A 16,461-nucleotide genomic window follows, 5' to 3' on the forward strand; every position below is an offset into this window, starting at 1 on the left:
TTACACTTGAAACAACTTCAACACATAAGGATTATATGACCTTCTGCCTTTCTACAGCATAAAAACCCTACAGCCAAGACAGTAATTTCTGCATTGAGCCCCAAAATTTTCCACTGAGCTATACATAATTTAAAGGGGCATCTAGTCATGGATGGATTTAAGGTGATGGCAAAACTGGATGGATTTAAGGTGATGGCAAAACTAACACACTACTAAATAACTCAGTGTAGGGGTTCATGCTGAAAGCATGAACCCTCTATGCTGAAAGCACCTGCCTGCCTTCTGCTGGGACACAATCCTTGCATATTTTGTGTGGCCACTCAGGCACATAAATACTGTTATCTCATCCCTGGTGGTGGTAGGGACATGTTACACAGTCAGACAAGGGCAATTCATCTTCTGTGACTGTATGGCCTATATAGAACAACCATACAGTCAAGTTGTATTCATACCTATTATTTCCTGCTTTGAAACATCCCCGAGTTGCACAGCTGGAGATTTCAGCCTGTCTCTAATATTAATTAAGCAATCTTCATTACCCTTCCAGACGAGGCAACAGCATTGTATAACATTGGCAAATTGAGCATTTTTCATTTCAAAAGCATTAATTGTACTTTAAGTATATACCTTCTTACTACAGTACATAACACTTTTCAGTCAGACAATACCCTTCCCCATTTTAAAGGGGAATTAGGAAGTTAATGAAGCACTGGATCCACCAGCAAGCAGAGCCACTAGTCTCATGCTACTGCACCCCTTCTATTGCAGGGAAGGCTGAGTGCAGGGACCCAGCTAAGTCCCACGCAAATGATTGCCTCATGGTGATGGAAGGGAGCGCGTGGAAGAAATCCTCCCAGAGACAGAGGCTATCAGCTCAGGGCCAGTACCAGGCATAACAAAATAGCTCATTACTCAGGGCACAAATTAACCAGGGGCAGCAAAGTGGCCATGATCCAGCTGCCTGCTCTGCTGTGCTGGAAACCTGGAAAACTGCTGCTGAGAGAGGGGTCAGGGCATGTGGAGCAGCAGGTTCGGCGGTGAAAGGAGGTGGCTCTTCCCAGCAGCTAAGGCACTGCTTGCACCCCTCCTGCTTCAGCAACAGCTGAGGCAGCCAGCCTGACTTTCCAGGGCTGCCAGCCCCCAGCAGCTCCCTCTGCTACCAGTGCCCACCGGGGCTGACACCAGTGACAGACCACACAGTCTGCTTCTACCATGGCTTGTGCATCTGCGCCTGCCTGGCATGTTGTGGGATGAGCAAAAAGGGAGAGATGATCAACTGGTGCTAGAATATACCTCCTGCTCCAGACTCCCGGATCAAACTCTGCTCAGACTAAACCCATTTGAAATACTTGCAGGTCTACGCAGCTGCAATCTCAGCTTTCAGGCTGCAGCTTCTGCTACTGAAAACATTCTTATCTTTGATTAGATCTAACTGATTAAAAGGAGTTGCTCTTTAGATACCCCTGATACCCTTTGAATCCCTGTCATCACACTCTCTTTGTACAGTAGGGACCAGCAGTTAGGTGTTGGCATCCACAGCCAGACCATGCCTTGCAAACACATCCAGTCCCACCCTCCCAGAAGCAGCAGTGGTGCCTGTTTCCCACACACATCCACATGTCCTGGTCCACACTGCTCTAGGAACCTCAGTCCCTTTTACAATATTCATTAGCATTTTACCTAACAACCCCAAGTTCAACTCCTCTTGTACAGATTCATGGCATTTGCTGGTAAATGCCATTTTTTCATATTGGCAAGTAAAATTTCTATACAGTCAAATTCCTGGAGGCTGAATTATGTGTGAGTCAAAATGCATATCTCTAGTGTTGCTGTATGTGCATTATTTGCTGGTTTTACTGTTGTCATCTTTCTCTCATTCCCTACAGACTACTACTTTGGTCTTCTTGAACTACGGGGAAATATGTTTGCCTGCAAAGCACATTCAAGTAGGTGGTGACACTGCAGCAAGATGTGTGATCTCAGGATGACATGTGAATATACTTGGGATGGGTTATTCCTGATGCAAGACCTGGCACTCACCTACCTGTGACTATAAAAGGTGAATACCTTCTTCAAAAATTCACTACAAATACTCAGACAGGGATAGTTATGGTCCACACCTGCTTGAATCATTCATTCTCTGTCACTGAATAGCTTGACTGCTACCAGAATAACATAATACTAAATTTGAATGTATCCTTTAAACTTATCCCTAGTTTTTAATACACGTAAAGCAACTGCAAAATCCAGGACTATTCGACTGACATATCAGTAAAGGTTTCTCAATAATTTCTTAGAGTATCAATTTTGGAATCAGAAGCATTGCCTTCAGAAATACATTCTGTTCTTGAACGCTTCACTGAAAAAAGTAAAAAAATATATTTTTTTTATAGCCACCATAATAAACAAGTGCCCCCTCTCCCCTGCCTCTCCTGGAAAACATGGAAGTCTTTCTTTCTCTCATGCACTGCTATATTCACTTCTGGTCAAACATCTTGTTTGCTAGGGACTGTTTGGTAGCCTGACAGCAAACTAACTGTTCAGGATGGACACCTGTCATTCCTCTGATGGACCAAAAAAAGAGTATCTGGCAAAGATAACTACAGTGGTTTCACAGGGCTACTGAACAAATGGTTATAGTTATGTCTTTGGGCAACCCAGCTGAGTGAGTTTCACTTAGCCATGCAGAAGGCTCCTTCTCTACCAAGTATCTTTGCAAAAGCCCAACAATGACATCCACGTACTTTCATATTCACCAGGTAAGTGAAAGGGGAAAACAGTCTTATCCATGCATGCATGCACTCCCACACACACATGTGCGCATCTATTTGCCTAATGATTCCTTTGGAGATTTACACGGTTTTGAAATTACTCCTGACTGGTGAGCAGCTCCTGTGAAAACTTTAACTCATCTTTCAAGAAAACACCAGCAGCAATTTGCTAAGCATTGCAAATTATGTCGGCATTGCAAAGGCCACAAAAGAGAGACAGGTCTCTGCCCCAGTCTGAGTAACATGGACAAGGGGTGGCCACTCAAATCACATAGGAACTTTGATACAGAGGAGATTTTTACAGGTTCATCTCCTCGAGCAGCAAGGCATCAAACAGTTTATAGAAGAGAATAAATATAAAATAAGTGACCGTTAGAGTTTAGGGTTAGGAAGGATTATAGGTGTAATATTAATTGTGGTCCAGTCAACAGAAATGCTTCCATCACAGTTGCAAGGATCAAGCCTTTGGGGATTTAGTAGTGGTACAGTAAGAAAAGCACAGGAAAAGAAATAGCCCCTTCTTTCTTTTCAAGCTGTCTCCAACAGTAGCTGTTTTCATTTCGCTGTTCCACTGAGCCACAGAAACAGAAACAAGATTAGTGAATTTCTATACCTCAGAGTAATTTACAAACCAAACTTAACACCACAACCAACAAATGGGTCCTTCATACACCTCCAGTAACACTGGAAACAGTCCCACAGCAACCACCAGTTCCAAACAGTCCAAAAGTCTTGGCAGAATTGAAGTCAGGATCCAAATTTAGCAGCTATGAGCTGCATGCTGTGGTTCAGGTTATGAAAGGAGAAAGCAGACTTTATCATCTGTAGAGCCAGGAAGCAGAACAACTCAGGCCCAGTGCATGATTTCAGGTAGTGACCCTCCCTTTATAAGGATAAAACATAGGGCCGTCAAAAATTCTGGAAAGCAGAGGATACACAGATGATGTCCCAAATGTCCCTGATGTCCCAGGGTCAGCTGGAGTGACCCTGAGGGCAAGCAACAAAAACGTGTTCATAGAAATTGCAGAAGACCCTGAACAAAAAATGAGACACTTACCTTCTAGAGTATCTTGTATACTGGGTATACTGTAATGTAACAAACCAGTGGTACATATAACTTCTCAAAACAGCATCTAATGACTAATCCATAGCACTAATATGTGCTCTTCTCTCAGCAAACTGTCAATTTTATATTTACATTTCCTATACAGCATCTCTTTCTACTATTCATGATAGCCGCATCAGTCACAAAATCACATTGTGTACTTAGAAAGGCTTTGACAGCTGTAAGAATTCAACAAGACAAAGCCAGGAGCGAATGCTTAAGTAGTCAGTTCACATTTTACCCAGTCTTGCAAAGGCTGAAGGATCATCTGCTGTTTTGCTGTTGTAGTGATTTACTTCCTAAAAATGCTTGGGAGTACTGGCATAATCCATGTACTGACACGCAGAGCAGCAGGACCCCTGTGCTGAAGTCCCTGTGTCACTGGGGGGGTACATTGGCACTTGAGGGCAACTCTGGGAAACAAAAGAAAGTCTTTGTGCTTGTCTCTTCTACCTTCACTTCTCAACAGTTATGGGTTTTTCTTCACTTATCTGCACCACAGGAGTGTTGTTAATAAGTGTTAGAAGACACCCAGCCCCGTAAAAGGCATTAATTCTTCTGTTACAGGGAGAAGTACACAGATAATAGACAGATTAACAGTGCTTTCTCTTCAGCTTTTACTTCCTATTCCGTAACATTTTCACCCTCAAAAACAAGGACATAGCCATTACCTGTATCCACTCTAAATCAACTCCTAATGTACTGCTCACAAGTGACAAAAGGGAGTGGTCATCAACTGAGCAAATACGACATTTTTCCAGTAACATCTGTAGCACTACAATGTGTCATAGCAGGAAAACTGTGAGCGCGTCAAAGCAACTTTCAGGACATTAGAATAAGGCTTGCAAGATAATGATCTCATACAAAAATTCCTGGAAAGTCCCCATTATCCTAAACAGATGAGGCACTACAGCCTCTGAACTAACCAGAACTTTGTCCTCCCTTTTCTTGTTTTGTTGTGTTTTGTTTATCCATCTCCAGTTCTAATTCAAATAAAGCTGATGGAGTTGTGGAGGCTACCTGACTTCTGCTGCTCTGCTGCTGATCCATCGTCTCAGTTGCCATAGAGACAAGATCTGGAAACCATGGATGGGCACGGAAGAGAAGCTGCCCGCAGACTTTCTGCTGGTCGGCTCCGGCAGGGCCTTTCTCATCAGGTACTGAGAGAGTCAGGTTCAGTCTCTGAAGGTGAGGAAGAGTCAGAAGGTGCTAACCCAGTGACCCACGAGAGGGACTTGCACACACATTACATTGCCATTCAAAGAAATTCCAAGTACTACCGGTCCATGAGGCTGCCGAGCAGAGAGAAAAGAAAGACTTCGAGAGAGGCAATGCACATAGGGCATGCTACAGGTGAGTACTGACCCAAAGAGCATTATGCTTCCTTTTCCAGTGAGATTAGGAACTATAGGAGTCAATGAGATTAGAAAAGGGGAAGCGAAGGTAGAAAGTGGCTCAGTGGTCAGCATGTTACAGAACACCCCTGCTCTATGGCACAGCTGGCAGAGGAGTGCCATCCTTCTTTGCTCAGCTTAGAAATGCAAAATGGTTGGATGTTTAAACATGCTTCATAGCAGAGAAACGAAACAAATGTGGGACTCTGCTCTGCCACCACTCCGGTCTCTAAGAGAAAAATAATTTAAACAGGGAAGGACATGAAGCTGTCAACGAAGTAGGAACTTCTTTAGCATACAGAAAGGACATACTCAAAAGCAGTGAGATCACAAGTAACTGTATGGCAAGCTGAGTGGCATATAGAGGAAACTGCAAAAACAGAGCAGTACGTTTAGGGACCAAGCCTGTAGAAATTGCAATGGACCGTTATTAGAGGGGAGCAAGACTTCTCTGAAAATGCAGTTGCTGCCACCTTGCATTGAAGACAGCTGTAAGAAACACCTAAGATCCCTTTGAAATAGGAGGCTGAAATAACAGGAACACCATCCAGAACATACATGCAGTCAGCCATGGCTTCAGTAGAAATGGAACGAGTTGGCTTTCTCTGAGTATGAGCAGTACAGAACATGACTGTGAGGCCAGGATTTCACTGAGCTGGCACCTTGTCTGAGCAGCTGTCTGTGAAAGAAACAAGAGAAAGATATGAGAAGCTGAAGAGAGAGCCAGGAAAGGAGCTATCACAACACACTCAGAAGCACTGGAAATGGCTGCAAGAAAAAACTGGAAATGGTTTTAATCTAAGTGCTCAATGAGAGAGACCTGGAACTGTGAACACAGAAAATGCCCTTTGCTTCATCTCCCAGGTGTTCAGAGAACCTCCTTGTAAATAAAAGGAATTGCAGCAAAGATACCTACCCTATCTTCAGATTGTAATCTAACAGAAACAATGCACTGGACTCTGAACTTTGGCTAGCTGCATGAGTCAAAATGATACAACTCCTGATGTCTGAGTGCTATGCAAGCCACTGAAAGCTATTGCTTTGTTATGCAGCAGTAAAGCACACCACTTCAGCCGCTGAAAGCAAAGTTCTCTACAAAAACAAAGAATAGACATCCTCCACCCCAAAATAAAGGAGATCTGGGAAATGTCCCCAAGAAAACAGGTGTCTCCCGCCTGCCTCGCCAAGGAAGCCATGCTATTTCAGCAGTATAAAGGCCCATTCAACCCTGTGGCATGGACAGAAGGAAAGTTCCCTCCCTTCTCCAAGTTTCCAAGCAGACAGCAGCAGAGCAAAGGGCTCCTGTTTAATATTCTGCTACTGTTGCAATGAGGTTTCTGGATAAACTGAGCATCGCCTATGCCAGAGCAGAACTGCTCTCCACCCTGCCAGTGCAGCAGCAGGACCAGAGCAGAGCTGTCCTCTCACTGTCTTCGCACAGCACTGCTGCAGAGCAAGCACAGAAGATACTCGTTCTCTCTCCTGCTCCCTGAGCATCACAGCATCCAGGCGGCTGCTGAGGAGGCCCTCTTCCCTGTTACCTGCTGGTGCCACTGCAGCAGGACCAGCACAGAAGGATGCACCTTCTTCATTTATCTGCAGCATCACAGCATCAGGAGAACAGCACAGGAGGACATGCCTCCTGTCTAGCCAGTGTCATTGAGGAAGGACAAGCTAAAAGAAGGGCTTCTCTCTTAGCAGCTCATTAGAGCATCCACAGAAGCTGACCTGCACTTCTCTCCTGCACCCCCCTCTCTGTGTCACCACTGCTGAAACAGGATCTGTTCCAAACAGGGCTTTTTCTTCCATAGCTGCAATTATTCAGCAAGACACATTGGGAATGCTTCTTTTCTCCAGTCTGTACAGCAAGACCTGGGCTAGGAGCAATAGCTCTTTCTCAGTATGATTGTAGAAAGTGCAGCTCAGAGCTGCAGCTTTTAAACTCAGCTAGGACTGTGTAAGCAGCTCTTGGCTACCCTCTCCCTTTGCTCCACTGATTCTATCCCCTCTCCCTGAAACTGGACAGCGGGTTCTTCTACACCAGCCTCATTTGTAGCAGGAACTTCTGACAGCATTTGCTGACGTGCATGGAAGCAAGAGATGGGTGAGATCTTTTATCTTGACTTCAAACCCATTTGAACAGCAGCTATCCAGGAGTCTGACTTGAGCTCAAATGTTAACTTGCTCTCATTTTTCTTAGGGAATGACTGGGGGTGAGGAAAGGGAAAGAAGAAAGGAAGAGAGGGAAAGATACAGGGGAAAATACAGAGTAGGATACAAAACGGGAAAAATAAAGACTCAAGAAATGAGAGCACAAAAAATAATTTAAAATAATTTAAATCCATCAGAGAGAAAGGCTTGTATATAGGCAGCCTTTGCACCAGCCTAGCCTTGGCTTAAAGCCTAGGAGCTGTAAAACACAATAGATGCTTTGCTTTAACTCAAAAAAGAGTTTGTGTTTTTAAGCAATCTCCTCTGACAGAAGGATAAAGTGTTTAAACTATTCAAAAGGCAAAGAGAATAACTCAAACTAGCATTTCATAAGCCCTTGGCACTGTTCTAGGGAGTTTGAAAGTCTGGATTTCACCCTTTCCCTCTGAAAATCCATAGCATTGATTAAAAGGGTGCATCAGAAACCAGCTTCAGTCAGACCATTGACCTGCCTGTGCTGTCACCAGTTTGAAATGCAAACAGAATTATGACTTAGACCAAAATATTTCTAATAAAAAACAACAAGGCCATTTATCAACAAGCCTCAAACAACAGGAGGTTTCATTTGAAAAGTGAGATGCATCCCCTCCTGCCAAGTACTGCAGTAGTAAGGCATGGACTTCATACAACTTTGGCTCCCTGTGAAAGGATCAGAGGTTCATCTGAGGGAAATTGGAGAAACAATTAAAAGTAAAGCTCCTGTCTCACCCAAATCTAGCCTTGATTTATCCAGTAAACTGAAGATCCACTATGTGCCTGAAAGCAGAGCAGTAATGAAGCCCTGACTTGGGAAAACAAATATTGGCATGCATAGGCACACACAGCTAAACCTTTTCTGCTTAAAGAATTGCACTGAAAATCACTAATGTTGGGACGCAATTTTAAGTGGTGACACTGCTACTCGCATACATGAGAACTGATTTCGTATATCTACCTTCACCTTTTCTCAATTGCATTTGCAGCTGTGACAAAGGCTGTGCAATCTTGCACTATGTAAGCTTATGACACTTCAATCTTGTTTGAAAGTTCAAGCTAAAATGTAGCCATTTTTGTGTCTGTGATCTTCCTGTTGCCTTTGGTGTATGCAAACCACTACCTACAATAAAAGTAAAGATGACCCTTAAGAAAACAACTGTTTTAACACCCTCTTGGCTTCCTCTTATATCACAGGTTCACTCAAAAACAACGAGCCCATCAAAGAGCCTCTGAACGTTTTATCTCATAAAGGATCACCATCTCCAGTAAACTCTGATAAGACGTTAGATGAACTATGGATCCAAAGGTAAGGAAATGCACACGAAGGGTATTCAGCGTGCCTCCGTGGAAAAATATAGTCAGAGTGGTGTCAGAGCAAGAATGCTTGTTTTGGGAAGGACAGCTGGACTAAGCTATAGCTCTGATCCATGCCTTCTCACCTTGACACGTAGTGCTGGTTTCAGTCTTAATGATATAGTACTAGCATCATGGTATAAAGGGTCTTATCAGTATGAGTTTGGAGAAGACAGTGAAGGAAAAAGGGGGAACAAGAAGACAGTGGGGAAGATGGAAAAAAGGGGAATGTGATGTAGGATCACGCAATGGTGTAAGCAAAGCGGGCAGACTGGTTGAGAGAATAAGGAGAGCCGGTGGGCATTTCCCTATGGAACATTCCAACATAAGGGTGATCGCATTCTCGGCCTTCCCAGAGGGCTCTCCTGAAGCCTTTTATACAATCCCACACGTAAAACAGGATTTTATAGCTGAAGAAGTAGCTACAAAGATGCTTTCTAAAGTATTCTGACTTTGCTGTTTACCTTGAAGAACTGATGGGCAACAGATGCTTTCAGTGAGGTAGCCCTTTTTGGCTTAAATCCCTCAGTGACCTGGGTCCAGCAAAAAGTCCTGATCCCACAGCCAATAAGTTTACATACATCCCATTAATTTACTCTCGCCCCTGCTCTCTTGCCACTGCAGCCAGGCAGAGAGGGGAGCAGCTACCTAGCCTTACATTTTCTAATATACAAGTGAGGTATTCTCTGAAACTTCCTTTCCAGCTCCTTATCTCTTTTGTGTATAACTATGAGATAGTCCCTACTTGTACTGTAGAAGATCAAGCTGAAAGTGCTAAACACTTGCCCTCCAAAGGTGCGTGCATTATACTGCACTATGTGGTCCTAATTACTGAGCCTAGTTGTGTTGGTGTAATGCATACTGCCTTTCCAGGCACCTTTCCTTATGGAGAGGACTCCAGTAAAAAAATTTTAGCCAGACTGTCTGGTTGGATTTAAATAAATTAATTGGCCTGGCTAAAATTTATTGCCCTTTGGCATTAAACTGAGCGTATGAAACTAGACAGTTACAGTCTGCTGCGATGTCAAACCCATCTGTCTTCCTCTCCTTGTGGCATAATCATCACTGTCAGTCTCTGACATCCTGACACCACCACTTAGGCAGCTCTAAAATGTGAAAATTCTGATTCTCCCTGGAGCTGGAAACAATGAGCCAGTGCTGGGAGTCAGTTTTATCAAAGATGCTGCTGTGCACAGAGCTTGACAGGTCAGTACAGGTTCTAAGTCATGTGTCTGCCAAAAGCAGGCAATGCTGCTGAGTGGCATCATCTCTTGAAACTGAGCAGAGGAATTTGACAGAGAATGAGACCAGAGTTCCAGCTCAAACTGAGCCCATGGACTTCCCTTCTCCAAAAGATCAGCTGTAATTTATAAAAGAACCAGTAGAAATCTGCATTGTGAAAAGCCTGCAGGAACCTAAGGATATTGCCATCATTTGCAGTAATCACTATTCTCCCCCTTCTGTTGAGAAAACAGGCCATTGTGGAGATAAGGCATCTAAAATATTATCACTGGTCTCAAGAAATGCATTTAATCTTTCCCCAAAAGAATAAAACTGGTACCTGTCAGCTAAGAGTTCTTCTGAAAGCAGAAGCTAGCAGTTCTACAGAAAGGACAGTATAGGCACCTCTGACCAGCACTGGGAAGGTCCCTGGGGTTCTCAGGAGTGAATCACCACAGTCCTGACAGCAAGTGGGGCATCCGTGCTGCATCTCTTCATGTTCAGCAGCATCCTACAGCAACTATGTAAATGCCAGGTCTGGGCAGGCACAATCCCTTCTCCTTACATGAAGATGACCAGTAGGTCTGACACAAATGGGTTCTTCACAGGTAGGGATGTCACTTCATATATGACCATGCTACATGATTTAGGACAGAGGGCAAACACATCTGGGGAATGTAGTAAACAGCTCAGGAAGAGGAATCATTATCTGCATTGTACTCAGAAGGGATATGGACTTTAACACTCTGATTAAGGAAAGGGACCATAGGCTCCTTCAAACCCACCAGTGACTTGAATCTGTGTGCCATTCAAAGCTCTGAGAATAGCAGAGTAGTTCATTGATCTCAGAACACTGATGTCTGAAAACAAGATGACCTCAAACATTATTGCTGGTGTTCCAAAATCTGCCATATGCCCTCCATAAGATACTTCTTAAGAGCATTTTTATGCCTAACTATTCTTAAATCATTTTTTTCCCATGATCTTTCTCCTGTGCGATTCCCAGCTCCCCCTAAGCACTTGAGAGTTCTCCAAAACATCCCATGGCTCCCTCCTAGTCTTCCACATTGTACAAAGATGCAAACCCCTCACATGACAAGCTGCTTCCTGACAACTCAGATGACTTGCTGTGAACATTTCAGTGCTGAGCTTCTAGCACAACTTCTGTCTTTCAGACTAACCAGAGCCAAAGACCTAGAAGGAACTGAACTCAACAAAAGCTGCTCTTTCCCACAGTGACCAGTCCTTCCAGCTTCAGAGTGGCAGCAGTTGTGCAGACTAAGATTATAGAAAGCCATCACAGAAAAACATCCATCCAGGGTGTCCATCCACAACTGTCAGCCTCAGCTGAAAGCAGCTCCCACAGAGACCAGAAAATTAGTCATTTCAAACCCTAGAAAGGAGATTCACTAATCAGTGTCCACCCTATTTTACCAGCTAAATAGGATGTTGAATTCTCTTCATTTCTAATGCAATACAGATATTTTAGCAGCATAACTGTATTATTTACCTACCATTTCCCACTGAGTCGGATTCCAAAAATGGTATGTCTTTATTATGGGTCACTAGATACAGTGGAAGAGAAACTCAGTGTGAAATTTCATGTTGCAAAGCTCACTGCGAGGTCATTGGTCTACCAGTGCAGAGCAAACTATTTCTTTAGGCTGGTTATGAAATCTCCAACTCAGAGAAACGAGGATGATCTAAAAATCATTTGATTACATTTGATCTGAGCTCAAAGAATAGAAGTACTACAACAGTGAATACAAATAGTCAGCTTCAGCAGCAAGAAAGAATCTAACTTGTTTGAATTAATGCAATCACGTGTATTAGAAAGAAACAGTACACATGTAAAATAGCATAGCACTCTGAATGATGCTTGTGTGAATTTGGGTTAGCATCCCTCTCAGCACAGCACTCTTTGTCCTGCGCAGCAGAGGGCACTGCTTTTATGGCCTGATTTAACTAGAAAAGCGGAGAAAGCCTCTAGAGAGGCTAGAACCTGTATTGCAAAAGGTCCTATACCATACTCCAGCAGTTTCTTTCTACTTAGAAATAAATTTCTTACAGTCACTTCTTCTTTATGCTGCACAATGGTGCTTCAATTTGCACGCGGTGAAGTCAGGAATAGCTGGTGTAAACACATGTTAACCAAACCTTTATACTTTGTCACACTACAACAATTTTTTGCTCTTTTAGAGATAGATGATTGATAGATAGATAGATAGATAGATACAGATAGATAATGTTTTTCCTATTCCTCTTTCTGTACAATCTGAATCTTAAAAAGTCTAAGAGCAACAGTATTTGCAGGGAGAAGAATTTTAAAAACTAATAAATTTTCAGTAAAAATAGCTACTGTAGCTATTAAAATGCTATTACTGTCAAAATCTCATATTGCACAGGATCATACAGAATAATAACCACCAACATACACAATTCTAATTAAGTATCCTTCCAGCATGCAGCCAATGGAGATCCCAATCCTAGTCTGCCCACCTATTCCACCCAGTCTCTTCTTGTCAGGTTTTTCAGCTCAGTCATGGTTTCATTCCCTGGCAAGGTCTAGGCTTTGCCCTCCAGCTCTCCCAATCTGATCTGCTTCATCTGGACATACCCTGACCCTCAGGTCCTCAACCAATCTCTTTGTTTCACTCCTTTTCTATCAGCTTCAACTTGCAATTCCCCACACAATTTCCCAGACCCATGATTCCTCTCTCCTCCCTCTTGTAGCTCATCTCAGTGTCCTGCCATTCCCCAGGCTCTTCACCCTTTGGTTCCTCATATAGTCTTACTCTCCCACCCCTCCTTCTAGCTCCAGTGCTACATTTTACAGCCTTTTCCAACTCACCATTTCCTGAAGCACCCAGCTGTGGATGAGTCCTCTCTTCATAGGAGTCTCCTGGTCCAGAAGTACACCCCTCCCTCTCCATGCTTGAGTCTTGCTCTCTCTGTTTTTCAGTCAAGTAGTTTTCTCACTGTGCTGCCTGGACCCAGCACAAGGATCACTGAGGATGCGGCAGAAATGGCCTTTATTCACAGTGCCTAGAACTGGACCAGGCAGTTTTTACAGCTGCAATATCAGAAATGTTTCTCCCAGCGCTGAGCAGGGCACACGTTCTCTCCATTGCCAGCAGCTCAGGCAGGGATTTTAGATGCTAAAATCTAAGTCTAAAGTTTGTGTGTATTGCAGAGAGTGGAAAAGGGCCTATAATTTCTAATGGATTTTCCTAAGTGTGGCAAAGACAAAGCACTGGCAAACCCTGAATTTCAACTCGTATTTCAACAGAAACCAAAGCTACTCAAAGGATAGAACGCCATGTTTTCTGTTTTCCTTTAACAGGGATCCAATAATATTTTCCTAAGCATAAGAAATTGCTAATTGTTTTTAATATATAAAAAATAACCTGTCTGTGGCAGATGGTCGGTAAGTAAAAATGTAACCCTGATGATTATGAGCATCAAAAGGTTAGAAGCACCTAAAGGTAAGGATCTGATAATAGGAAGTTCTGAACATTTCTAGTTATCAGTAAGGCTGCCAGCCCCAACAGATATAATTAAGGTATTTTGATGAAAGCTTAAGGAGGTTCAGGAGAACAGATGTGTTCTTGGGCTTTAGGATCTAAAAATATTAGGGATGAGGAGTTCCACTTATCTTCCACTAAAAAGTCAAAAACCAGGAATATAAATTGCACAGACACACCCATTTTCAAAAGCACTGCTAAAAATCACACGTGAACAGAGAGAACCTGAACGGCATGAACCTGGAGTATGAAAATATCCTTGACTAGGTATAACATTATTCAAATCTATTACTAACTTCACACTTCTCCACAAATTTTGTTAGCTCAGATTAAAACAGTGCTTCTTACCTCATCTTGTGGCCTTTCTTGGTGTGAAACTCCCACTAACTAGAAGGATTTGGGGAATTTTTCATGAATAAGATATGCTGGACTGCCTCTTCTCTTTTTAGTTTCTGGATGAGGAGGTCCAATTTCTAAAAACTGCTATAAGAGAATATTAAAAAAACGCATTTCAATGTCTTTTGAAAACAAGCTCTTCACACAGCTTTATTCTAAGGATTACTTTTGAGTTTAGGTGCACATAAGAAATCTTAATTCAAATGATTAACCATTTTTCAAAATTACTAGTGCCTGAAAATACAAGCCAAGATTGGAAATTCATCCCCCAAACATAACTTAAATGAGATAATTGTAATAAACTAATTATAAACTCACACCAATTATCACATTTTTAATGCAACCATGGATCAGGTCAGCCAACATTTAAAAGCTTTTCCAACAGCAGTACAGTGAAGCTGGGAACAGTCTGCAACCACAGGAACCCCTTCTTTGTGAATGTATGCAAGCTCAGACCGGTTCTCCTTTGTCCACAGGGAGCTGAACCACAGTTACGTTCATGTCACCAGAGCATGGCCATCTAATGATGGCCATGAGGGTCATTTCTAGTGCCTGCCTGCTTGGGGATTCTAAGAATTCCAGAGACAAAACTGTGCTTTGATCTGTCAGGGTGTTGCATGGCTTCTGTCACCAGCAAGAGCACAGGGCACGCAGCACCATTTGTGTGGTGCTGGGGTAGGATTTTTAACTAGTTGCTTTAATGTATGTTGTTCTAGTAGTCAGATTCTTTCTTCTCCCCTACAACTAGACAGAGAATTATAGGATGAAATACAGGGGTTTTGGTCAGAAAACTGATTTGTCATGATGAGATTCTACTGATTTTGATGATATGGAGGAAAGCTGTTTAGGCTCTGTATCAAATTCATTGTTGATACAGTGAGAGAGAAAAGAAAACCTCCTCCAAACTCCTACCCAGATGGTTAAGATTAGTTGGACCGGGAACTTCTCCCTGAGCCTGCAGTTCCACAGCAGTGTAAAATAATCCACGGTGGCACTGCCATGGTCCTGCCATCCATCTGCATGTCTGCCACCTCCGCTATGCTGGCACTTGCATTGAGCTCACCCTGTAGTGAGACAACCCAGACACACACAAAGCTAGTTCTACCAAAAAAAAAGAATCATTTTCCACCAGTTTAACTGCCCAAACTTGCCCACCAAGAATAAGATGAGCATCAGCACTGGCATAAAAGTGGAGGTAGAAATCTGAAAAGTGGAATTGAGCAGCTAGGTCAGCTTAAACTGCATGCAAAGTCCTAATAATTGCGGAAGTAGGTAGGAAGAAACAGGCAGCTATGCCAGAGCTATTCTGCTTAGCAGAAATAGTCTAGCATCGACTCACCTAAAGTGGTATCTGGTGAATAAGGCATTCACCAGGTTCAAGCACCTTTCCCAGTGACCAGAGAAAGCAGAGCAGCTCCAGGAAGAGAGACTGATCCACCCTGGAACCAGCAGTAACATGTGGAATGTGAGGGAATGACACAGCTGTGACTCCAACCTGGAACCCCCATACCCAGCATGAACATCCCAGCCACCAGACAGCTGTGAGAGAATCAGTTGTTTGCCTGCCTTCCTTTTTCATGACAAACTTTGAAAGCTTCGTTTTGCCCCCAAACAGAAAAGTAAGATTTAGAAAAACACAACCATTTTGTAGGACAAAAATATCTTCTTCTCACTAAATATCATTTTTTGCTCTGGTTACAGAGTGCTGGGAACACTCTGTCACCTCACTTAGGAGAAAAAGTATTTCTTGGGCACTTGTTCTGTTTACAGGTGTATGTCAACATGAAGGATGAGAATAAGCCTGGAAAGGAAGAAAGAGCAACATTTTTGAAAGACCAAATTACAATTAAAAAGAAAAAAGTTCTAAAGGAAGGAAAAGTAGACTTAGTCACTGCTACACAGTGGAACAGATCTGAGACACAAAAATACAAGCTGTTGCCTCCCATGGCCACAGGGGGCATTTCACTCCCAGCTGGTGTTCTCACCTCTGCATAGCTTCCAAGATTTTCATTATCATTATTACTTTTACTGATCCTTTCGGGTTTTCATCTCAGACCAAAAGTGAAATTATTTTGGAAAATTTGAAGGAAAAAGGAAGACAGGTTGGATCAAATTACCAGACAGTTATGGGATCCTGAAAAGATGCTTTCTATTTTTGAATGTTTTCATAATATGACTGAGACATATGAAATTTCAATTTGCAACAGATTTAACCCTTAGGAGTGAAGCAATATGAGGGGTTAGAATCTGTTACTCTCAAAGCATACTTCTGAAACTTTTTAAGTAGATCCAGAAGTTATATTTACATAAACATTCATTCTAGCAGTGTCAGTAAGAGCTTATGCACTGACTTCCCTCTGTATACTAAGGAGAACTCCTCACTGCTTTTGGTCCTTCCCTTTAGAAAACTGTAAACAGCATCCCCGCTTTTCCAGAATTCAAGATAACATAGAGGTTCGGTACAGTTAATGTCGTCCCTCCCTCTGCTAAGAAAGAAGCTTTTTAGCATC

At 42.8% G+C, this 16,461-nt stretch overlaps 1 protein-coding gene across 1 annotated transcript in view; it reads left to right on the top strand.

The window, feature by feature from the left end:
- Positions 1-4,498: 4,498 nt before the first annotated feature.
- The window catches only part of NGEF (neuronal guanine nucleotide exchange factor), a 42,430-nt gene continuing 30,467 nt past the window's right edge, over positions 4,499-16,461 (top strand). Inside the window, exons 1-2 of the mRNA XM_075032081.1 lie at positions 4,499-5,229; positions 8,652-8,763. Coding sequence (XP_074888182.1) covers positions 4,962-5,229; positions 8,652-8,763 — 380 coding nt within the window. The 5' untranslated portion in view covers positions 4,499-4,961. The remainder of the gene's footprint in view (positions 5,230-8,651; positions 8,764-16,461) is intronic.

The sequence above is a fragment of the Buteo buteo genome, chromosome 7 (genome assembly GCF_964188355.1).
Source record: "Buteo buteo chromosome 7, bButBut1.hap1.1, whole genome shotgun sequence".
Taxonomy (NCBI): domain Eukaryota; kingdom Metazoa; phylum Chordata; class Aves; order Accipitriformes; family Accipitridae; genus Buteo; species Buteo buteo.